Source organism: Giraffa tippelskirchi, chromosome 5 (genome assembly GCF_054371585.1).
Source record: "Giraffa tippelskirchi isolate mGirTip1 chromosome 5, T2T-mGirTip1v1.2.pri, whole genome shotgun sequence".
Classification (NCBI taxonomy): Eukaryota; Metazoa; Chordata; class Mammalia; order Artiodactyla; family Giraffidae; genus Giraffa; species Giraffa tippelskirchi.
In genome coordinates this window covers 19,090,524-19,113,187 of record NC_137279.1, presented here as the reverse complement: position 1 = coordinate 19,113,187, position 22,664 = coordinate 19,090,524, and the positions used below count along the sequence as shown (strand labels likewise).

Genomic DNA, 22,664 nt, shown 5'->3' with positions numbered 1-22,664 from the left:
AATCGCAGCACACCAGGCCTCCCTGTCCATCACCAACTCCTGGAGTTTACCCAAACCCATGTCCATCGAGTCAGTGATGCCATCCAACCATCTCATCCTCTGTCGTCCCCTTCTCCTCCTGCCCCCAATCCTTCCCAGCATCAGGGTCTTTTCCAATGAGTCAACTCTTCGCATGAGGTGGCCTTCTAGTCAAGGCTATGGTTTTTCCGGTGGTCATGTATGGATGTGAGAGTTGGACGGTGAAGAAAGCTGAGCACCAAAGAATTGATGCTTTTGAACTGTGGTGTTGGAGAAGACTCTTGAGAGTCCCTTGGACTGCAAGGAGATCCAACTAGTCCATCCTAAAGGAGATCAGTCCTGGGTGGTCATTGGAAGGACTGATGTTGAAGCTGAAACTCCAATACTTTGGCCACCTCATGTGAAGAGTTGACTCATTGGAAAAGACCCTAATGCTGGGGTGGATAACCTAACACTTTTCCAGGAGACCTTCTTGACCCAGGAGTCGAATCTGAGTCTCCTGCATTGCAGGCAGATTCTTTACCAGCTGAGCAACCAGGGAAACCCAAAGAAAGAATTGCATAGTATTATTAACAATTTTCTCAGAGTTAATTTTTTTTTATAACGAAAATGTTGTCAAATGCTGATTTGCACTTGCCACTATTAACTAAAAGTAGTTTGGCTAGTATTGATGTTATACCAATCTAATTAAACTGGTTTTTAAAAAGTATTTCCACATTCATAGTACTATGGGTTGGTAGTTGCCTTCTACAATACAATTCTTTTTTCTTTTGAAAAGCAAATAGGAGTTAAAATCAACAGAGGAAGATCCGAAAGGAAACAAATTTTCATTTTTGTGGAAAGAGTCTGGTTCATTCTATTCTCATATGATCATTCAGCAATATTTTAGCCCAATTGTGCAATGCTTATATTTGGGTATATCTTCCTTTATTTAAAAAAAAAAAATCAGGAAATTCCCTGGTGGTCCAGTGGTTGGGACTCTGCTCTTCCACTGCCAAGGGCCCAGCTTCAGTCCCTGATTGGGGAACTAAGATACCACAAGCCAAGCGACACGACCAAAAAAACCCCCCAAAAATCAGAATAGCCCATGTAAAAATACTGCATTTCTTTGACACATTTTACTGATTTATCTTTGTCCAAATTCTCTGACTCTGAGAGTAGTGGTGTATGTGTATGTGCTGGAACTAGGAGCATTTCTTTACCTTTCTTACAATCTCTTTAGATACACCAATGCATTATTAAAACACTGGTTTTTCAGCTCCGCTTGTGTGGTTGGCTTTTTCAAAGGAGTAGGGGAAATCTAGCAGATATGAGAAAGAGGATACAGTAAACCTATTTACCAACCTAGGGAACTCTATTTATCAACATAGAGCTTTACATTTTCTACAAACACAGGTTACATTTTATAATATACATAGACCTCTCAGTGAAGAAACAAAGTCTTTCTTATTCTAGTTTGTAGCACACTTATCGGAGAAGGCAATGGCACCCCACTCCAGTACTCTTGCCTGGAAAATCCCATGGATGGAGGAGCCTAGTAGGCTACAGTCCATGGGGTCGCTGAGAGTCGGACACGACTGAGCGACTTCAATTTCACTTTTCCCTTTCACTTTTCCCTTTCATGCACTGGAGAAGGAAATGGCAACCCACTCCAGTATTCTTGCCTGGAGAATCCTAGGGATGGCAGAGCCTGGTGGGCTGCCGTCTATGGGGTCGCACAGAGTCGGACACGACTGAAGCGACTTAGCAGCAGCAGCAGCAGCAGCACACTTATTCCTGAAATAGCGTAAAGGGAAATAATCCTTTCTTTTTTATGATTTAACAGGGGAAAAAAAGTTTAATTGGCGTGATGTAATGTTCACTTTCCTAAATTAAATGTTCTTATTTATTCCTGAACTTTGGCTTATGATGTTATATACAACATGTGTGCTTTTTCTTTTCTAGAAGCTGCCAGTGTCCAACAGAAGGTCAATTTCTTGGAAGAAGGTATTTTCTCTTAAAATACCATGCAGTATATTCTAAATCTTTTTGTCGTTGTTGTTAAGATTAGAAGCAATTTTGGTAGGTGTTTAAGAGAGAGGACAGAAAAGAAGGCCTTTTTCTTCAGGAAAAAAATATTCATGCTTAAAATCTGAACTGTTAAATGGACAGGTAAAATAGGATAGAATATATGATGATGGCTTTTGTGTATATTTTAAGCATCTTTTGTCTGTTGAAATTAATTGAAGCAAAGCTAATATTTTCCATTTCTGTCATGTGCTAGCCTTTGATTATGGTATTAAAATAACCAGTTTTCCAAATCTTATATTTGAATAGTACAGTAAAATTTAGTGTGTTTTTTTTAATTTATTTATTTTTTAATTGAAATATAATTGCTTTACAGAATTTTGTTGTTTTCTGTCAAACCTCAACATGAATCAGCCATTGGTTAGTCTGTTCTTAAGTTCACCATAATCTGAGATTAGTCCCCTGCATACTGAAATGTTTGTGTATGGGTGTATGTATACACACACCCTGTTCGCAAACATGCACATGTATATGCAAACACATTAGTTCATATACTAATCTTGTATGAATTTGTAACACTAATTGTTATGTACTTTTCCTCACCATAAGGTAAAACTTTTCTTCTGTTTAATGTTCATTTGTTTACTTTTTTTACTCTAAAACTTTAGACTACAATCTTAATGAATATTTATTTGGGCTATAATTATGTACTTCAGAGAACATGAAATAAATGAGCTCAATTTCAGCTTACTTAGAACTTTGTGGCTCAGGATAGTAAGCATAATAAATAGCAATTCTATATCTGATTATTTAAGTCTTCATTTTAATGTCAGATTACTTGTTTTATTATTTTTTTAATCCAGATCTTTAAAGATGCAGAATAAAGACTATAATAGTGTGTTTTTATTTTGTTTTAGGGGAAACTGAGGAAAATGATCAAGACAGCTCTGACAGTAATGTTACTGTTAAGGTCAGATCCGGGGATTCTGTTGAGTCTGGAGGTAACATTGCTTTATGCTTTATGACTCTCATCTTAGGAGCTGTAGTTCTAGATAGAGTATAAAGTATTCTGTGAATTTGGTTTTTTAAAAAATATTTTAAAGTATTAAAACTACTTTTTAAAAAGTGTACTTTTAAACATTTATTAAAATTACTGATTCCACATACGTATCTGATTAGTAATATAATATCTAAACAAACAAATCACTTCTACCTTGCCTTGTTATTTGTGGAACATATTTTTTTGCACCAAAAAAAGTTATTTGTGGTTCTTAAAAAATTTTGATAAAGAAACTGATCACACTGGCATAGATTCACTATACTGTCAGGAGTGTTAGCTAGCTTTTAGGAAGTTTTAGTACACTTAGATTACTACTTTTATCTCTGAATTGTTCAAATTCACACCAAATTAACAGTAACAGTTTCATGAAAATTGATATTTAAGTTTATTCAAGGAAAAAATCAACTGAAGGAAAAAGAAGTACCAGCTTGAGGCTTAATGAGAGTGCCGATCAAATTTGTAAACAGTGTAACTTATGAGTAGTTTTATTTATGTTAGTCCCATTAACAATAAAATCTCTACTTACTCTTGAGAATTTCTATAATTCCTATGTTTTACTTAATCATTCTACTTTCAAAATGAGCTCAGAAACTGATTTATGGGCATTTGATATTCTTTTTATTTCCCACCCTTTGTCATTTTTCCCCATCCTTCCTTGACACATAAATCCCAAAGGAGATGTGCAAGACTCTAATATAGTGGTTAAGATCATGGCTCTTGAGTTTCACTGGGTTTCACTCTTCCAGTACTATTGATAGGTTTTGTGCCATCAGGCAATTGCTTAACTTTCCTGTTCCTCAGTTTCCTCACTGGTTTGTTGTGAGGTTAAGTTACTTAGAGAGTGCCTGGCAAATAGTAAACACTCAAATTACATGCTGTTGTTAGTTGTTGTTAGTTTTCATATATGCATACAACTATGCTCTAAAACTGAGAGACTGATTAAGCCATTCATATAGCCGCTAGCTCGATACCGTTGCCACCAGTGCTACTCTTTGAAACCAAATAAACCACAGGCTCTGTAATCCCTTTTGAATTCTAATAAATTCTTATTGAACCACATATACCCCATGCAGAAGAAAACTCTAGCTAAAGAACAAAGAAGTGAAGCATATTAGGAAGAATACTGATCTTTCTAGATTCTCTTCTGGGCCTATGATCACCACAGAGGTGGTAGAAAATCCACTGGCATGCAGAAGGAAAATATTAGAATTCAGTGTATTACAGCTTTTATTTCATCCATTTAAAATGTCTATTTTAGTTTGTTTTATAATATGTACAATACATTAGTTAATATTATTTTAGCAATGCTTATACATAAATTAAAAATATATTTTGGTGATTGATGCTCAAAAGCTTTTTAGTTATAGGAGTACACTAGCAAAACTACTTAGCCACTGCCTGGATGTGTCAAATACTTTTGCTCCCAAGATAGCAATCTGATTGCTTTTAAACATAATTTGCTATAAATTCTACTTTTTTTTTTTAATAAAAATAGAAGAGAGTTTTATTTGAGTCAAACTGAGGACTAACTACAGCCCAGAAGGCAGCCTCCCAGATCATTCTGAGAAATTGCTCCAGAGAAGCATGGTTTTCAGCAGGTTTACGTATTGTCAGAACAAAACGTTAAACAAGTCAGGGATATGTTTCTTCAAGTTTTCAAAACAAACGCACTGCCATGCATATATGATGCCTTGGCACCTGGGAAGGGAGTATTACTGATGGGGCACCGGCACTGGCATCCCCAGAAGGGAGGCAGCACACGCTTTACTTCTGGTCCAGGTGCCCTTTTCTTTAATAATTAAAGCAGATGTACAATGCATGTTTGATATGCCACAAGCTATTATTTTAGTTCAGTTCAGTAGCTCAGTCATGTCAGACTCTTTGCAAACCCATGTGCAGCACGCCAGGCCTCCCTGTCCATCACCAACTCCCAGAGCTTGCTCAAACTCATGTCCATTGAGTCAGTCATGCCATCCAACCATCTCATCCTCTGTCGTCCCATTCTTCTCCTGCCTTCAATCTTTTCCAGCATCAGGGTCTTTTCCAATGAGTCAGTTCTTTGCATCAGATGGCCAGAGTACTGGAGGATTTTAGTTAGCGTAAAATTAAAATTAACTCAGGTATAAGGCAGAATGACTTCCCCATATCTTTTAAAATCCTGTCCATAACATTTACCATTATCTGAGTTGCTGCTGCTGCTAAGTCGCTTCAGTCGTGTCCGACTCTGTGCGACCCCATAGACGGCAGCCTACAAGGCTCCCCCGTCCCTGGGATTCTCCAGGCAAGAACACTGGAGTGGGTTGCCATTTCCTTCTCCAAATTCTACTTTTAAATGAAAAAAAAAAATTGAAGATTTTTAAGAAGGGAAGACTAAAATAACACATTAATTACTTACAAGAAAAATTGAAAGCAAAATGGATGGTAATGATTGCAAGAAGATCCATTATTGTAAACTTTCAAGATTTTCCCCCATTCACAGGTGTCCTTATTTCTTTTATCTCCTGCCATGTTCTGTATCTTACTTTTATCTTTAAAAAGAAAAGACAGATAATTAATTTTTTAGATATAACATGACCCTTTAGAAACCATTTTTTAAAATAAATTATACATTCACATTGAAGTGTTGAATTCCCTGAGGTTTATCTGAATATTTTTGCTCTTTTGATTATTCATTATTTTCTGGTAAATGTGCACTTAGAAAGTTAAATGTGCTTTATAGTATACTTTATTTCTTTTTGTTTTTAGACCAAACCACCAGATTGTCAAGTCAGTATAAAGAATCACTTTGGCAGTCATCACAAAGTAGGTAAAACTGTAATTTACACTTTTAAAAGTCTAGATGTGATTGTGGTCAAATGCTGTTCTTATTTTTGAAGATTGTCTTTTGCAGTTTAGTGTAAAATGTTGAAAGAGGGTATAGTGAATGCTAAAAAAAACAAAAACAAAAACTCAATCTTGCATCTTGAATTTGCTTCTTGAGTTAATCACCTCTGTACTCAACCTTGATTTTGAATGAAAAAATAAAAAACTACTGCTTTCTGTGGCTTGTTGAATGTCCTTGTTTGCAGTAGAAATTTGTTGATAAATCAGGTATAGTAGAAAGTTCATGGTACATTAGTTGGTGTGTATATAACAGTCTTACAGCCTTGCTTCCAACTTTGAAATTTTTCATAATAAAATGTTGAGAAAATGTAACACAGATTGAGAGGTAATATGAAGATGCTAACAATGATTTGTTCAGGACAGTAAAACTATTCATTTTCTTTTATCTATGTTTTGTAGATTATCTACAGTAAGACTGTATTTCTTAGATTAAGCAGAAATTATACTGCTTTTTTCTTTTTCCATTTTTAAATCCCAGAATTCAAATTAATAGTCAATCAAAACTATCCTGGAATGTAAAATCTTCAAAGACTTTGTTTTCCTCCCACATGGCCATTTTAAAAATGGGACTTTTAATATTTTTAAAGAAACATGTTTTTTAATGTATGTAATTTTATTTATTTATTTATGGCTGTGCTGAGTCTTCATTGCTGCACTGACTTTTCTCTAGTTGCAGAGAGCAGGGGCTACTCTCTAGTTGCAGTGGTGCAGGCTTCTCATTGCAGTGACTTCTCTTGTTGCGGAGCCTGGGTTCTAGGTGGGCTTCAGTAGTTGCCACTGCTGGGCTCTAGAGCACAGGCTTAATAGTTGTGACACATGGGCTTAGTTGCTCCATGGAATGTGGAATCTTCCTGGATCAGGAATTGAACACATGTCTCCTGCCTTAACAGGCAGATTCTTTACCACTGAGCCACCGGTGAAGCCATGAGGCCAGCCATGAGACTATTTTTATAAAGAAAAGCTTTGGCCCAGAGATAAATCCACGCACCTGTGGACACCTTATCTTCAACAAAGGAGGCAAGAATATACAATGGAGAAAAGACAATCTCTTTAACAAGTGGTGCTGGGAAAACTGGTCAACCACTTGTAAAAGAATGAAATTAGAACACTTTCTAACACCATACACAAAAATAAACTCAAAATGGATTAAAGATCTAAATGTAAGACCAGAAACTATAAAACTCCTAGAGGAAAACATAGGCAAAACACTCTCCGACATAAATCATAGCAGGATCCTCCATGACCCACCTCCCAGAATATTGGAAATAAAAGCAAAAATAAACAAATGGCACCTAGTTAAACTTAAAAGCTTTTGCACAACAAAGGAAACTATAAGCAAGGTGAAAAGACAGCCTTCAGAATGGGAGAAAATAATAGCAAATGAAGCAACAGACAAACAATTAATCTCAAAAATGTACAAGCAACTCCTGCAGCTGAATTCCAGAAAAATAAACGACCCAATCAAAAAATGGGCCAAAGAACTAAACAGACATTTCTCCAAAGAAGACATACAGATGGCTAACAAACACATGAAAAGGTGCTCAACATCACTCATTATTAGAGAAATGCAAATCAAAACCACAATGAGGTACCATTTCACACCAGTCAGAATGGCTGCTATCCAAAAGTCTACAAGCAATAAACGCTGGAGAGGGTGTGGAGAAAAGGGAACCCTCTTACACTGTTGGTGGGAATGCAAACTAGTACAGCCACTATGGAGAACAGTGTGGAGATTCCTTAAAAAACTGGGAATAGAACTGCCATATGACTCAGCAATCCCACTGCTGGGCATACACACTGAGGAAACCAGAACTGAAAGAGACGCGTGTACCCCAATGTTCATCGCAGCACTGTTTACAATAGCCAGGACATGGAAGCAACCTAGATGTCCATCAGCAGACGAATGGATAAGGAAGCTGTGGTACATATACACAATGGAATATTACTCAGCCATTAAAAAGAATACATTTGAATCAGTTCTATTGAGATGGATGAAACTGGAGCCCATTATACAGAGTGAAGTAAGCCAGAAAGAAAAACACCGATACAGTATACTGATGCATATATATGGAATTTGAAAGATGATAATGATAACCCTATATGCGAGACATAATAAGAGACAGATGCATAGAACAGTCTTATGGACTCTGAGGGAGAAGGGGAGGGTGGTACATTCTTGGAGAAGAGCATTGAAACATGTATATTATCATATGTGAGACAGACACCATGCCAGGTTCGATGCATGGGACAGGTGCTCAGGGCTGGGGTGGTGGGATGGCCCAGGGGGATGGGATGGGGAGGGAGATGGGAGGGGGGTTCGGGATGGGGAGCACATGTAGACCCATGGCTGATTCATGTCAATGTGTGGCAAAATCCACTACAATATTGTAAAGTAATTAGCCCCCAACTAAAATAAATAAATTTATTAATTAAAAAAAAAAAGAAAAGCTTTGGAAATCTGTTTTATAATCACTATGTTCATAGAATTCCATTTTATATATGGGTATGTGTGTGTATATACACACACACATACTATACATGTATTAGTTTTTTGTAGGTTCTGGGTTTGGAATTTAAAGCAGCTGAAACAAAAATCAGTCTCTTATGGAAAATTACTCTCTGAATCATTCTATATATTTGCCCTTTGTTATTCTAAATCTTTAATCTTTGGAAGCTCTGAAGTGTGTCTCCCTATATTAATTATGCTATACTTAGGCAATGGTATACTTTTCAGTTATGGAAAATGAGTTGTTTGTATACAGTTAGGTGATCAGTATATATTTCATTGAATGTAAAATGCCATCGCTTTTACATGTCACTGAGAAAGAAAGCCATCCAGTTTAACTGTGTCATACCATTGATTGTAAGATACAGCCCTAACGTAAAGGTGTTTTTTGAAAATTATTTCATAGAATCAATGAAAGACAATACAAAAAAGCATGTGTCTACTTTTTTGAAGTTCTTTGTTAGTATATACTGAAAACAAATCTGGAATATACGTCTGTCTGTGGTATTCATCATAGTTTTCCTACAGTGTTTTGCACATAGTAGACACATAGATGTTAATGAATTTTTAGGTTATGCATTTCTAGAATGGTGTGTTTGTATTACATCCAGCGTATATTAACATTTATAGTCAGAAAAAAATTACATTGAACGTAAATTTATATTGATGCTTGTATCAGTAGATAGAAGTAACTTGTTTCTTCAGGGCAGATTTGGAAATCTACCACATTATAATTGTAATATCATTTTATAATTATCCCCTTGTGTCGTTTTATAGTTGTCCTTAAATACCATCCCCAAACATGAAGTAGCATCTTGCACTACTTTGTTTATATGGTCTTCACAAATTTGCTTGTGTAGTATATACTGTTATATATGAACTGCTGGGTTTATATCTCAGTCCTACTACTTTTACATATTTAATCTTGGGAAAATTTTTAGTTTCCTTATTTGTGAAATAGGAATAATAGTATCTACCACATAAAGTATGAGAATTAATAAAATTATACTTAGTAGTGGTAAGCAGTCAGTACATTTAGCCATTATTTTGATGTTGTTCCTCTTAAAGCTAGCTTCTTATTATCCAATTCCTAAACACTTTGAAGTTTAGGAAAGGAAAACACATATAGGTTGTATATGTTTGGGACTGATGACAGAAACGCTTGATTTTTTTGTTTGGTTTTGGTGTCAGTAGTAAACAAGCAAAATGTCTATGCATCCAACCATCTTCATTTTTTTTTCCCCAAGGCTTCTATGACCTTATCTCTGTTTTCTGTTTCAGGTGGAGACTTCACAGCTTTTGATAAGCAACCGTTAATGCTAAGTAAGTGGTTGGTTGTCTATTCTTTATCAGTTAACCAAGTCTAACCCAGTCTTATTCTACCAACAAAAATTTGAATAGGATTGAAAGTCATTTTACCCCCTTTGCCTTTTAATCCACCACAGATTGGTACTATATGTAATATTGATACTCTGTAATGTGGAAATGTGTTCAGGACTACTTTACCAAACATTATTTACAAAAGTAAATGGTTAACCTTTCTCTTCTTAATTAACACAAAAGTGTTAATAAAGTTCAAGTGTTGATAATCCCATTCTCATAGACCATAGCAAAGGACTTGTACATAGTTTTTGTCTGTTAGGAGATTATGTGTTTATGTGTTGCCTCTTTTGCTGTGGGAAGTACAGCACATCCTCACTGATGTGATCTTTTGACATTATCGTTTACTTCTGAACCTATTGCTTTTGTTTTTTCCCCTTCCTAACTTTGTTTTACCTTTCTGATAAATGTACCTTACAACACTTAGATATAGTATACATTTTCAAAGTATGTGCAATGATATCTTGATATGTCGCAGGCTCAGGATATCAGAAAACTCCTCAGGAATGGGTTGAACAAACCACAAGAATAAGGACTAGGATGCAAAGTAAGTTGATAAATCTGTACCTGTTACTGAAGTATTTTTAAATCTCTGTTATTGAAGTAATTTTAAGTTTATTTGCTGTTTTCTTGATTATTTAACAGATAAAGCTGTTTAATTCTTCAGATAAGCATTTGAGTTGTTTGTGATCTCATTAATAAAGGACATTTATGATTGCTAGTATAGTTATTTCTATCTATTTGGACTGGTAAAAAATGTAGATAGTAGTGTGAGAAAACCAGTGGATGATACGTCTGTACTTGACAAGTTGTCAGTTCTATCCAGCAGTGGTACAGTCTGTACATGAAAATGAAATTCTGATCTTTTGGCAATACCTGGTTTTTTATATTTAACAATTGTTTGTGTGAAAGTTGCTCAGTAGTGTCCGACTGTTTGTGACCCCATGGAATTCTCCAGGCCAGAATACTGAAGTGGGTAGCTGTTCCCTTCTCCAGGGGATCTCCCCAACCCAGAGATCGAACCCAGGTCTCCAGCATTGTAGGTAGATTCTTTACCAGCTGACCCACCAGGGAAACCACCAGGGAAGGTAAACAGTTGTTTACCATTATGTAAAGAAACACTTAGACCAGCTTTGCATACCCATTATTTTAAGTTATAAATGCTGAAATCCTCAAATTGTATTTTCATGTTTAGGTTTAGGATAGAGTAGATGTCATAGAGTTTAAGAAATATTTATTTAAGAAATAAATAGGTGCTGTAAAACTTTGAATTCAGTGTCTATTGTAACATCTATAGCAATGTATCCACATTAAACTTTGTATTAAAAAAAATCCATGCCATGCCTTAAGCTAAATTGATAACTCCTATATAGTATATTCTCTGTTTGCATTTCTGCTTTGTCTTAAGTTTGTACATTTGCTATGGCTTAAACAGTTGTATGCTGATTGATAGCCATCCACTGTATATATAGGACTTCCAGAATTAAATAGAAATTATGTAGCAGAAGTTTGCACATCGAGGTGCAGATAATAAAATTTTTTAGATTTTTAACTGCACAAGGACTTCAAGATAAGAACAATAAACGGGAAGAATTTTCAAAGTAGAAGACTGCAGTGGTTTCCAGACAGCCTTATAGATTTCTCTTCAACCTAAGATCATTTGAAAAAACTTTTCCTTAGGTTTCCAAGTTTCATATCTCATTGTCTTAACTCTGCACTTCTGCTTCTTTTGAGAAAAAAAAAATACTCATTTTTAGATTTAGGTGAACTTGGATTTCAGATTGTTATTTCTTTGTTAGCCCTGGCTTCCTGGGTAGACAGATCCCAGTTCAGGTTTCTGCCTGTATCCAAAACTTTTGGGAAAGATAGAGCCACTGTCTTTACTTCCGGTGTTTCCCAGGTGATAAAATAGTGAGAGTAAGGGAGACTGTCCATGGAAAGTCAGGCCTCTAAATCTATTCTTCATCAATATACATGCTTTGGAACCTGCCTCTGAAAGTGGTATAGAGAAAAGAGGAGAGCTTGGAGTTAGAGCTATTGGGTTGTGGTCCCAGATCTTCGTTTACTAATTGAGTGATCTTGGTAAAGGCACTTAACTGTTGTCAACCTCAATTTTCTTAACTTAAAAGTTGGGATAGTAGTACCTATAACTAGGCTATTCTAATGAGCTAGCTATGTGAACACATTTTTTAAGTCTCAGTGTATTAGTTGCTCAGTCATGTCCAACTCTTTTTGACCCCATGGACTATATAGCCTGCCAGGCTCCTCTGTCCATGGGATTTTCCAGGCAAGAATACTGGAGTGGGTTGCCATTCCCTTCTCCAAGGGATCTTCCCAACCCAGGTTTCCTGCACTGTAGGTGGATCCTTTTACCATTTGGGCCACCAGGGAAGCCCAGGTCTCAATGTATCACATGAAAAGTGAAAGTCAGTCTGTCTGACTCTCTGTGACCCCATGGACTATACAGTCCGTGGAGTTCTCCAGGCCAGAATACTGGAGTGGGTAGCCTTTCAGGGGATTTTCCCAACCCAGGGATCAAACCAGGTCTCCTGAATTGCAGGCAGATTCTTTACCAGCTGAGCCACAAGGGAAGCCCCATGTATCACATAATTAATAATTATTGTTAACTGTATATGTGTAATAATCAGTAGTAATAATAGCTATGAAATATTCATGCCCTCTGCTTTTGACTTTATAGAGTAATTGATTGTTACCTACTCTTCAAAAAAACCTACTAAAAAAAACTCTGAGCTTTATCTTTTTAAAAAGATCTTTTTTAAAGGAATTTTTATTACTTTCTCTAAAAATATTTTTAATAAGAAAGATAGAGTTTACCTTTTAGACAATGTGCTGCCTCAACAGTATATGCCCTGCTAAGTTTGTGTTCTTTGAATTCTATAAATAAATATTTCATACAGTGTATAGTAACTGTTATAGTAAATTCTCATACAGTATATAGTAGCTATTCTGTATCTTTAAAATCTTCATAGAAGGATGCATAAAAACATTTTTATGTGTTGTCGCATTGGATCTTTGCAACCATGGATTAAGATATGCAAGATAAACATCTTGATGGATTTTCTTCCTTTTAAGAATATTTTATTGAAGTATAGTTGATTTACAATGTTGTGTTAATTTCTGCTGTATAGCACAGTGGTTCAGTTTTATATATATATATGTATATTCTTTTTCATATTCTTCTCCATTATGGTTTATCACAGGATATTGAATAAACTTCCCTGTGATACACACAGGGACCTTGTTTATCCAGCCTATACATAATAGCTTGCATCTGCTAATCCAAGACTCCAATCCATTCCTCCCCCACCCTCACCCTCTTGGCAGGTCAGCGTGTTCTCTATGTCTGTCTATGTCTATGAGTGTCTATGAGTCTGTTTCTGGTTTGTAGATGTGTTCATTTTGTGTTGTATTTTATATTCCGCATATATGATATCATATGGTATTTGTCTTTCTCTGACTTATTTCACTTAGTTTGATAGTCTCTGTGTCCATCCAATGCAAATGGCATTATTTCATTCTCTTTTATGGCTAATATTCCATTATGTATGTATGAGTGGATATATATATATATATATATATATGCCACATCTTTATCAATTCATCTGTAACTGACATACATTTAATGTATACAACTTATGTATTTAATGTATACAACTTGGTGAGTTTGGACATAAGTATCCACCGATGAAACCATCACCATAATCTATGCCATAATATATGTATCACCTCCAAAAGTTTTTTCCCACTCTCTTTATTTATTGTTATGTGTGTGAGATAAGAACATTTAACATAAGATCTACCCTCTTAGCAAGTTTTTAATATATAGGACAATAAATGTAGGTACTATACAGTAGATATCTAGGATTTATTCATCTTATTTAACTGAAACTGTGTACTCTTTGACTAGTATCTTCTGATAGCCCCCTGTCCCAGGCTCTGGAAACTACCTGCTTCTGTGAATTTGACTATTTTAGATTCCTCACATAAATGACATCATGAAGTATTTGCACATCTGTATCTGACTTATTTCACTGGGATAATGCTTTCCATGTTGTCAAAAGTGGCAAAATTTCCTTCTTTTTAAAAGATGAATAATAATTCCGTTTTGTGTGTGTGTGTATCACATTTTATCCATTAGTCAATGGACATTCAGTTTGTTTACATGTTTTGGCTATTGTGAATATTACTACAGTTAACATGACTGTGCATATATCTCTCCAAGATCCTAATTTCAATCCTTTTGGATGTATATCCAAGAGTGGAATTGCCAGATCATATGGTTGTCCATTTTTATCTTTTGAGGAACCTCCAAAATTCTCTTCCTCGTGATTGTACCAGTTTATATTCCCACCAACCGTGTACAGGGATTCTGTTTTCTCCACATATTCTCCACATACCTTGCACTTTTGTTTTTTGGTAATAGCTACACAATACAGTTGATAATGTGAGGTGATGTGATTTTGATCATATAAGTCATTGTGCTTTTTAAGTTCGATGTAATCCCATGGTCTGTTTTTACTTTTGTTGTCTATGCTTGTGGTGTCATAACCAAGAAATCATTGCCAGCACCAACTTCAAGAAGGTTTTGCCCCATGTTTCTTCTGGGAGTTGTATTATTTCAGTTCTTAGTTTAAGTCTTCAGTCCGTTTTGAGTTGATTTGGAGGTGTGGTATATGATATGGGTCCAATTTCCCTCTTTTATATGTGGATATCCAATTTCCCCAACACCATTTATTGAAGAGACTGTCTTTTCTTCATTATGTATTCTCGACACCCTTATTGAGGATCAGTTGACCACATCTTAGTTTTATTTCTGACTCTGTTCTCTTCCATCGATCTATTATGTCTGTTTTTATGGCAGTACCATAATGTTGTGATTACTCTAGCTTTGTGGTATATTTTGAAATCGGGAAGTGTGGTACCTCCACTTTTGTTCTTCTTATTCAAAGTTGTTTTGGCTATTTGGGATTTTCTGTGGTTCCATATGAATTTTAGGATTGTTGTCCTTTTCTGTAAAAAAGAAATGCCACTGGAATTTTGATAGGGATTGCACTGAGTCTGTAGCTTGCTTTTGGTAGTGTGGACATTTTAAGAATATTCTCTAATCCATTATCATGGGATGTCTTTCCATTTACTTATATCTGCTTTAATTTCTTTCATCAGTGTTTTAGAAGTTTCAGTTATAATTCTTTTACCTCCTCGATTAGTCTTATTCCTAAATATTTTCTTCTTTTTGATGCTGTTGTAAATGAGAGTTCTGTTTGTGTTAACTTTGTTTTCTTAATTCTGTGTTCTGAGTTATAAATGTTACATATGTTTCATAATAGCTAATTTAGCTATTCTCCATTATTAATATCATCATGTATGTCACAGATTTTTCATATGTTATCTCATTTGATGTTTGCAGTCATAGAGTACGGTATTTAAGATAAACATTATCTAGTGGAATTTTAATTTTAATTTTGGTGACCTAACTTTGAAGCTTCTAAATGATGACATTTCCTAGACTAAACTAGTAATTGCAAAGCAATTGTTAGTTTAGAGTTAAGGTTGATGTCATTTTGTTTCATTTGAGGTTTTTTGTCATATGACCAGAAATAAGGCTATTTCTATTAAAACAACAACATAAATTAACAGTGCTAATTGTATTCCTCCAGTTTAGTCCAGTGTTTCTCCAATGAAGACTGTTGGTAAATACTAGAAAGATCACTTATACACATAAAAGCTATAAAGCTCCAGGCAAGTGATAGATGACAGTATTGGTAATGTAGATCATACAAATGAATAACTCAGCCTCTTCACCTTCTGAACGCTGTCTTTCCATTTCCTTTTTCTTAGATGTTAAAATCTGTCACTATGCCAAAAAAGATGGAGGGGAAAAGGAAAGAGCTGGATAGTTTTTTATTTGTTTTCTAAAATAATGATGGAAATAGAGATTTGGTGGAGTTGTGAGAAAATTATTTTTGATATCTATTGTTTATCTAGCCACAAAGCTAAAACAGAATTACTTGTCTACTAACAGAAATGGTGAAAAGTTTTTTAGTGTAATTTCTAAAATATTGCTGATATTTGTAATGGTCAGAAGCACCAGAGGCAGTATTGAGTCAGTTTGAGGTGGAAAAGAAGAAGATTTAAGATTTTTAAGTTTTACCTTAAAAATCCCTTATCCAAATAGCTCAGTAAACCATAATCCATATTTTGTCCTTCTTTCCCTCTTTACAGCATCATCACCAGGCAAGCGTTCAATATATGGCAGTTTTTCAGATGGTATAATATGTTTCCTTTTATTATAGTTGTACTTGTGTTCTTTGTCCTCTTACCTTTGTCCCAGAAATTTCACAACTCCCATTAAATAATTTGGGTCAAATTCAAGGCTTTCTCACAAAACTAATGTATTAAGAGTATGCTTTGTACTAGACTCTTACATGCCATGAATAATTATGGAAGAAATGGGTCTTGTGTCTCAAACAGCTGTCAATCTATTAGGCACCTGAATCTTCTGCTTCCTCTTCTGTTTCTGGCTGATCTCTCCCTTATTTTCTCATGGTGAAATTTGTATTTTCTTTTTTCTATTGAAAATACTGAAATTATTAAACATAAATTGATAGTCTTTATTACTCCTATCATTAGATGACAGTGTTCAGAAATCAGAGGTTGGAAACCAGTCTTCATCAATCTCCAACCAACGTGAGTTTGTCTATTCATCTTTTATTAAATGAGTCTCAGTCTCAATACCACTTTCCACTAGGAAAGTTAATAAGTATTCCTTAATAAGTATACCTAGAGACCTTTGGGGGAAAAAAGGGTTATACCTGTCCATAATTACCTAGAGATTAAAGCTGAAAAAAAATTTTTTTCAATGTTTGTCAATTATTTTTAAATAATTTTGTGTTTTCTCTAATCTCTAATGCCTAGTTTAATAAAATGAGCTGGAATTTCACTCTGCTTCTGTAGAAGAATGAATGTAACATTCATGAATGAATGTAATTCATCCTGTTACAGTAGATTGTTTTGGTTGAGGTATCTGCAAAAATTTAGCTTTGTATGGATATGTAATGTTTTAATAGTCTTTAGACAGTTGTGAATATTCTCTTTCGATACTCTCCCAAACTCGGATCACATTAGTTTCTAAATGTTATTTGAAATGAAATCTGAAACCGTATTAATGAACTTTTTGTATTCTGTTACATTAAAACCCATTGGTCTTTCTTGTACTTTGAGAATCATGCACTGGTCATTTGGAAAAAGTTGGTTCACTAAGTTATATAGATCTTCCAAATGCTGACATGTTCTTAATACAATATAAAAAGATCATATTTGTTAAGATCAACACCAGTCTCAAGACAAAGAAGTCTTAAGTATTGAGAGCTGTTAAATTCATGATGGCAGATATCCTGCAACTCTAATTTTCACTTGAAACCTTGAATTTTATCATTGGGAACAAAGATTGTCAGTTTCCTTGAAAGCAAGAGGCTCACATTGTTCCTTTTCAAGAAAATGTCTCCCAAATACAAAGTCTGACTAACCATAGTTTGTCACTTGTCCTTTCCAGTAAAAATTCTATGAAAAAAAGCGCTAGTTCAGCTCACAACTCAGTTGTACAAAGTGCTTTATATATACTTCCCATTTCTTCACATAGAATGTTATACTCAAAGGTTGAGTTTTAATAAGGTAAATAGCTTTCAGTGCTTCATGAAGGATGTTCTTAGGTGAAATTGATAACCTTGAATACATGGCCATGAAGGATACAGACAGTCCTAGTATAGTTTGGTGCCACTGCCCTGTGATTCATCTAAAGCGTCAGTTGTTTTTCCTACCATGACATTTTACACCATTGGTGCAGATGTCAGTATGGTGGGGAAAAGGTGAATAAGATATTAGTGTTAGGAGAACAGCTTTAACCTCAAAGATCCCCTTGAGGAGATCTTGAAGTAGCCCACCAGCCATACTTTGAGACCGGTTGGTCTACAGGGTCCATAAATAGAAAGTAAAAATATTATTGGTGTCATATTTAAATGGTTTAATGATACGGTATATGAGAAAATGCTTTATAAACTGCAGCTGCAAAGCACTAGGTAAATACAAATTGATATCATTGCCAATAATAATCAAGAGTGAGTTACAAATGAAATTTTGCCGACGTTAACAACTGCATGCCACAAAAGATAGGCATCAGTGCAGTTATATGGAAGATTTCATTTATAATACATCCTTTTGTTTATCCCTTTTTATACTTAAACATTCCACCTTGGAGAATAATCTGTGTTAGTTTCTAAATTTAAAACTATTTTGTGAAGTGTCTTTTAATATTGTTTACCTCCCAAATATTAGCAGTAGTAATGATAGCTCTGCTTTATAAATTGTATTCTTTCCAACTTGCGTATGCCATTTTATACACTTAAATTCTACTTTTCCTCTGAAACTTCCTATCATTTTGATATTGAAGAGACATGCATACTCATACACATAACTTAAAATACATGTGTTAAATTATTTCTTTAAGAAAGTAAATTATCAGCTCCCTTCTTTAAATTCCTCCCTCTCATATCTAATGTTTGTAAAGATTAATATGGGCTTTAAAAGTCACTTGCTCTTGAATCTAAGAAAATAATATTTGTGTGTGTCATTTTTTTTTCCTGAGCAGAAATGACTGGGCAACCCAAAAGTGCATCTTCTGTCAAGACAAAGTGGTATTGGCCCCTTGTTGTGATAGCCGGTCTTCTCATTGGGAGTTTTTGGTATACTTGTTCTCCTGAAGCAGAAACCACTGCTGTTCAAGAGTTCCAGAACCAGATGAAACAACTGATGAATAAGTACCAAGGTCAAGATGAGAAGCTGTGGAAAAGGAGCCTAACATTCCTGGAAAAACATCTCAATAGTTCCCAACCTCGGCCTCAGCCTGCGATCTTGCTGCTCACTGCCGCCCGAGATGCTGAAGAAGCACTCAGGTGTCTGAGCGAACAAATCGCTGATGCCTACTCCTCCTTCCGTAGTGTTCCTGCCATCCGGATTGATGGGGCCGGCAAAGCTACTCGAGACAGTGATGTTGTCAAACAAGAAGTAGATCAGGAACTGAGCAACGGATTCGAAAATGGCCAGAATGCAGCTGTGGTCCACCGCTTTGAATCACTGCCTGCAGGCTCTACTTTGATCTTCTATAAGTATTGCGACCATGAAAATGCAGCCTTCAAAGATGTAGCCTTAGTCCTAACTGTCTTGTTGGAGGAGGAGACGCTGGGAACCAGTCTAGGCCTAAAGGAAATTGAAGAAAAAGTGAGAGATTTCCTCCAAGTCAAGTTCACCAACTCTGACACACCCAACTCCTACAAACATATGGACCCAGACAAATTGAGTGGGCTCTGGAGCCGTATTTCTCACTTAGTCCTGCCTGTACAACCCGAAAATGACCTGAAAAAGGGCATCTGCTTCTAAAGGAAGACAGAAGAGAAAATTATGTCTCAAGTGCTGAGAATTTTTTCAAACTTTCTAACCAGACAGCACTCAGAAAGAACTGGCTTCTTTTTAAAGGAGGTTCGGTTCTTAGGTAAACATGGAACATCTGTATTGTTTATTCAGCCTAATTATCTGTTACCTGAGAGACTCATTTGCCACTGAGATCTGTGTTAATGAAATCTACAGACTATAAATTATATACAGTCCCATAGAGGATCTACTTAGATTCCAGGGTGAATCATTATTGCTGTGGTATGACCAGTGGGAGGGATTAGGCTCCTTCCTATAAATCCTCCCCAATTTTTTAACTTGGACTTTTTTTCACAGGGTTTGTTATTAGTAAGACAGCTCCCTGAACACAACTGTAGGCTTTCCTGTTTTGTTCTCTTTTACATCATTTAGATGTGAATTCCTTAGTCAGCTTCTCCTTATAGGAACAAAAATAATGAAAGGCCATCTGAGTGTTTGTTTGGGTGTTTCTTTCTTTTTTTCTTTGATTTTGGAGGGCAGGGAAAAGGAGACCAGGGAAAAGTTGTGGAATGGAGAAGGAAAGGGGAGGAAAAGTCTTCAAGGTGAAATATTAAAAAAAGTCACTGGGGGAATTCCTCGATGGTCCAATGGGTGGGACTCCATGCTCTCACTGCTGAGGGCCTGGGTTCCATCCTTGTTTGGGGAGCTAAGATTCTGTAAGCCGCCCCATGCACACTCGGAAATTAAAAAAAAAAAAAGTCAGTGTCACCTGGGGTTCATCAAACATAGCTATATGAACTCCATTCTCAGTGAATTCTGTTGGGACTTTTATTTTCCTTTAAGAAATTTTTACTCCTCCCAAGGATTCTGAAGCAAGCATATGACGAGGTTTAGTATATTTGCTCACTTGGCTCTTAAGAATGGGCAAATTCAGGCAGTTTATTTTGTTCATATCCTGAAAGTTTTGTTAAGAAAGATAATGTCAGAAATTGGTAAACTGTTTTGTGAACCACCTCTCCTCAGTGACTGAAGAGGGATTTGATTTTCTGCATGTCCATTTGTTGCAGTCTAAGTCCTTTAGTGACACTCTTGTAACAAGTATAAAGACTTACTATGCACATGATAAATTCTGTGGAGTGCCTCAAGCCAGAAAGAAAGTGAAGTTTACTATATATGAAGGATGTTAAGATGTACTGCTGTACATTACTGTACCATAGTATTTCAGTTTTAACTTTGCATCTCTTAACAGCTTTCTCGTCTGTCAGCAGCTTTGGGTTTCTTAGAAGCTTAAAATTCTGGATCAACTTTATTTTTTTATTGTCTATGAACCTTTAAATGACAATATTGCTTTTAGAATACTAGAGCCTGTCAGTGGCTTCATCATTTACCTTTTGAGGATCCCGTAACTGATGGTAGAGTATGGTCTTATTTCTTCCCACTAGGACTACCAGTATTTGTAAATTTATACTCCTTATTATAATTTGTTCCCAACACTGTCAGAAGTCAGATATTCTTGATTTATAGAGGATTCTAAAACAATTTTTGAAAAGGCTTATTTTATACTTATATGTATTATATGGAGAAACAGATGTTTTTATTAACTGTTTCATTGACCAAAATTTTAACATAATTAATATTACTTATATCAGGAAAAATAATTGTAGCAGCTGATCTGTAAATGACTTTGAAAGCTATTTTAGTAATTTAAATAAATTTACTTTTTCAGTTTGTACTCTGTGTGTTGTAAGTTTAATGACTTGTATACCTTTTAAAAAATTATTGCTAGGGTTTTCTTTACACTTGAACAATTTTAGTGACTTCTGCTTGGAGAAACAAAGGGCAAAGAGAGAATTGGAGCTGCTCACAAGTACATTGGTAGAAAATACAATCAGTGTGGTTTTCTGTTTCATCTGGGGATTTTGAATTATCACTAAAGTTGAATTAAAGTATTCCTCACTGGGTAAAAATCTACACCATGTTTCTCAAATTTTTCATTCTCACCTCCCTAAGGAACCTTTTTAGGTATTTCTTTTTCCCTGAATCATCTACCCCCATGAAATTTTAATACTGCATACAGACTGTGAATCATATACATATTTTTATGTTTTATACACATGAAGGGTAAGATTTTGTTGCCCTCACTAAAAATGCATGCCCAAGAACATCTGTATTTTAGATCATTGATGCCTGAAACATTGTTTTGTTCATGTTACCATAATACTTTTGGAGGGGAAATTGTAAAAAATCATTGGCTTGAAAATAGGAACTTGGGCCTCTAGAAATTAGGCCATTGTGACTTTGGGTGACTACATGGGCCCAGGGAAAACCACAGTGCAATACTGACCTTACAGATGTCTGTAAACATAATTTGCTTCCCGTCTTTTAGTGACTTTCTTATATTGTAAAAAAGTTTTCTAAATCTCTAATCCTCAAAATAAAAACTGGAAGTAAACCTGATTTTCATTCTATGAAGAGAATTTAGAAACTTAGAATTTCTAAGAAATTGTAATTTGTAACTTAGAATTTGCATAGTTAACACCTAAACTGAAGCTGTAAAGCCCAATTTAACTCTGATCTTAGATCATCAGAAGGTGGACTTGATGTTCACAATATGAAGAACCATTTCTCATTGACTGCAAAAAAGAAAAAAACAGTGGACTTTTCTACATTGTCCTTATCAAGGCCACAGAGTAAAATCTTACAAAGATTTTTACTGATCTTAACAACCTGGGATGAAAGTGTAAGTCCTGAGTTTGGGAAACCAAACAGAAGTCTTCCATTGTTTGCCATTGACTTGGAAAAAGAGGAAACTCCTGCTTTAAGCCTGTCTTTGGCCTAGATTCAGAGAAGTTCTGTTGGGCTTTCAGGTTCTTTTGGATGGTAGGGGAAATATAACCAACCCATCATCTGAGCATAAACAGGAGAAACCTTTGGCAATTTGCAAATTGTAGTCTTTTTTTCATACTCTTGGACACTTCCGAAATATTCATATATCTTGCCTCCTCTCTTTCTCGTCTCTGCTAATTATGCTCTGCTAATTCTTACTTGTTCTGAAGCCTTTATTTTTTTAGGCAGAAATTAACTGAAACCTTCCTTAAGTCCCTACTCTGAAATACTGGTGCAGGTGCCTATCTTTATGCTTTTGTTCACCCTGTATTACTCCTGACACCACATTTAGCACATTCCCACTACCATATTTGTTGTCTAGTTGCTCAGTCATATCCAACTCTGTGATTCCAAAGATTGCAGCACGCCAGACTTCCCTGTCTTTCACCATCTCCTGGAGTTTGCTCAAATTCATGTACATTGAGTCAGCGATGGCATCAAACCATCTCGACCTCTGTCGAGTCCTTCTCCTGCCTTCAA

At 35.6% G+C, this 22,664-nt stretch overlaps 1 protein-coding gene across 8 annotated transcripts in view; it reads left to right on the top strand.

The window, feature by feature from the left end:
• TOR1AIP1 (torsin 1A interacting protein 1) overlaps nt 1–21,030 on the top strand; it is a 49,668-nt gene extending 28,638 nt beyond the window's left edge. For 2 of the 8 annotated variants that reach the window (XM_081485861.1, XM_081485857.1), the window contains 8 exons: nt 1,966–2,004; nt 2,943–3,026; nt 5,831–5,887; nt 9,756–9,797; nt 10,333–10,401; nt 16,098–16,142; nt 16,506–16,562; nt 18,520–21,030. In XM_081485861.1, coding sequence (XP_081341987.1) covers nt 1,966–2,004; nt 2,943–3,026; nt 5,831–5,887; nt 9,756–9,797; nt 10,333–10,401; nt 16,098–16,142; nt 16,506–16,562; nt 18,520–19,307 — 1,181 coding nt within the window. In that variant the 3' untranslated portion in view covers nt 19,308–21,030. Of the gene's footprint in view, nt 1–1,962; nt 2,005–2,942; nt 3,027–5,830; nt 5,888–9,755; nt 9,798–10,332; nt 10,402–16,097; nt 16,143–16,505; nt 16,563–18,519 lie in introns of all 8 variants that reach the window. The other 6 variants (XM_081485858.1, XM_081485856.1, XM_081485864.1 and 3 more) reach the window with 3 other exon arrangements.
• The last annotated feature ends 1,634 nt before the right edge of the window (nt 21,031–22,664 follow it).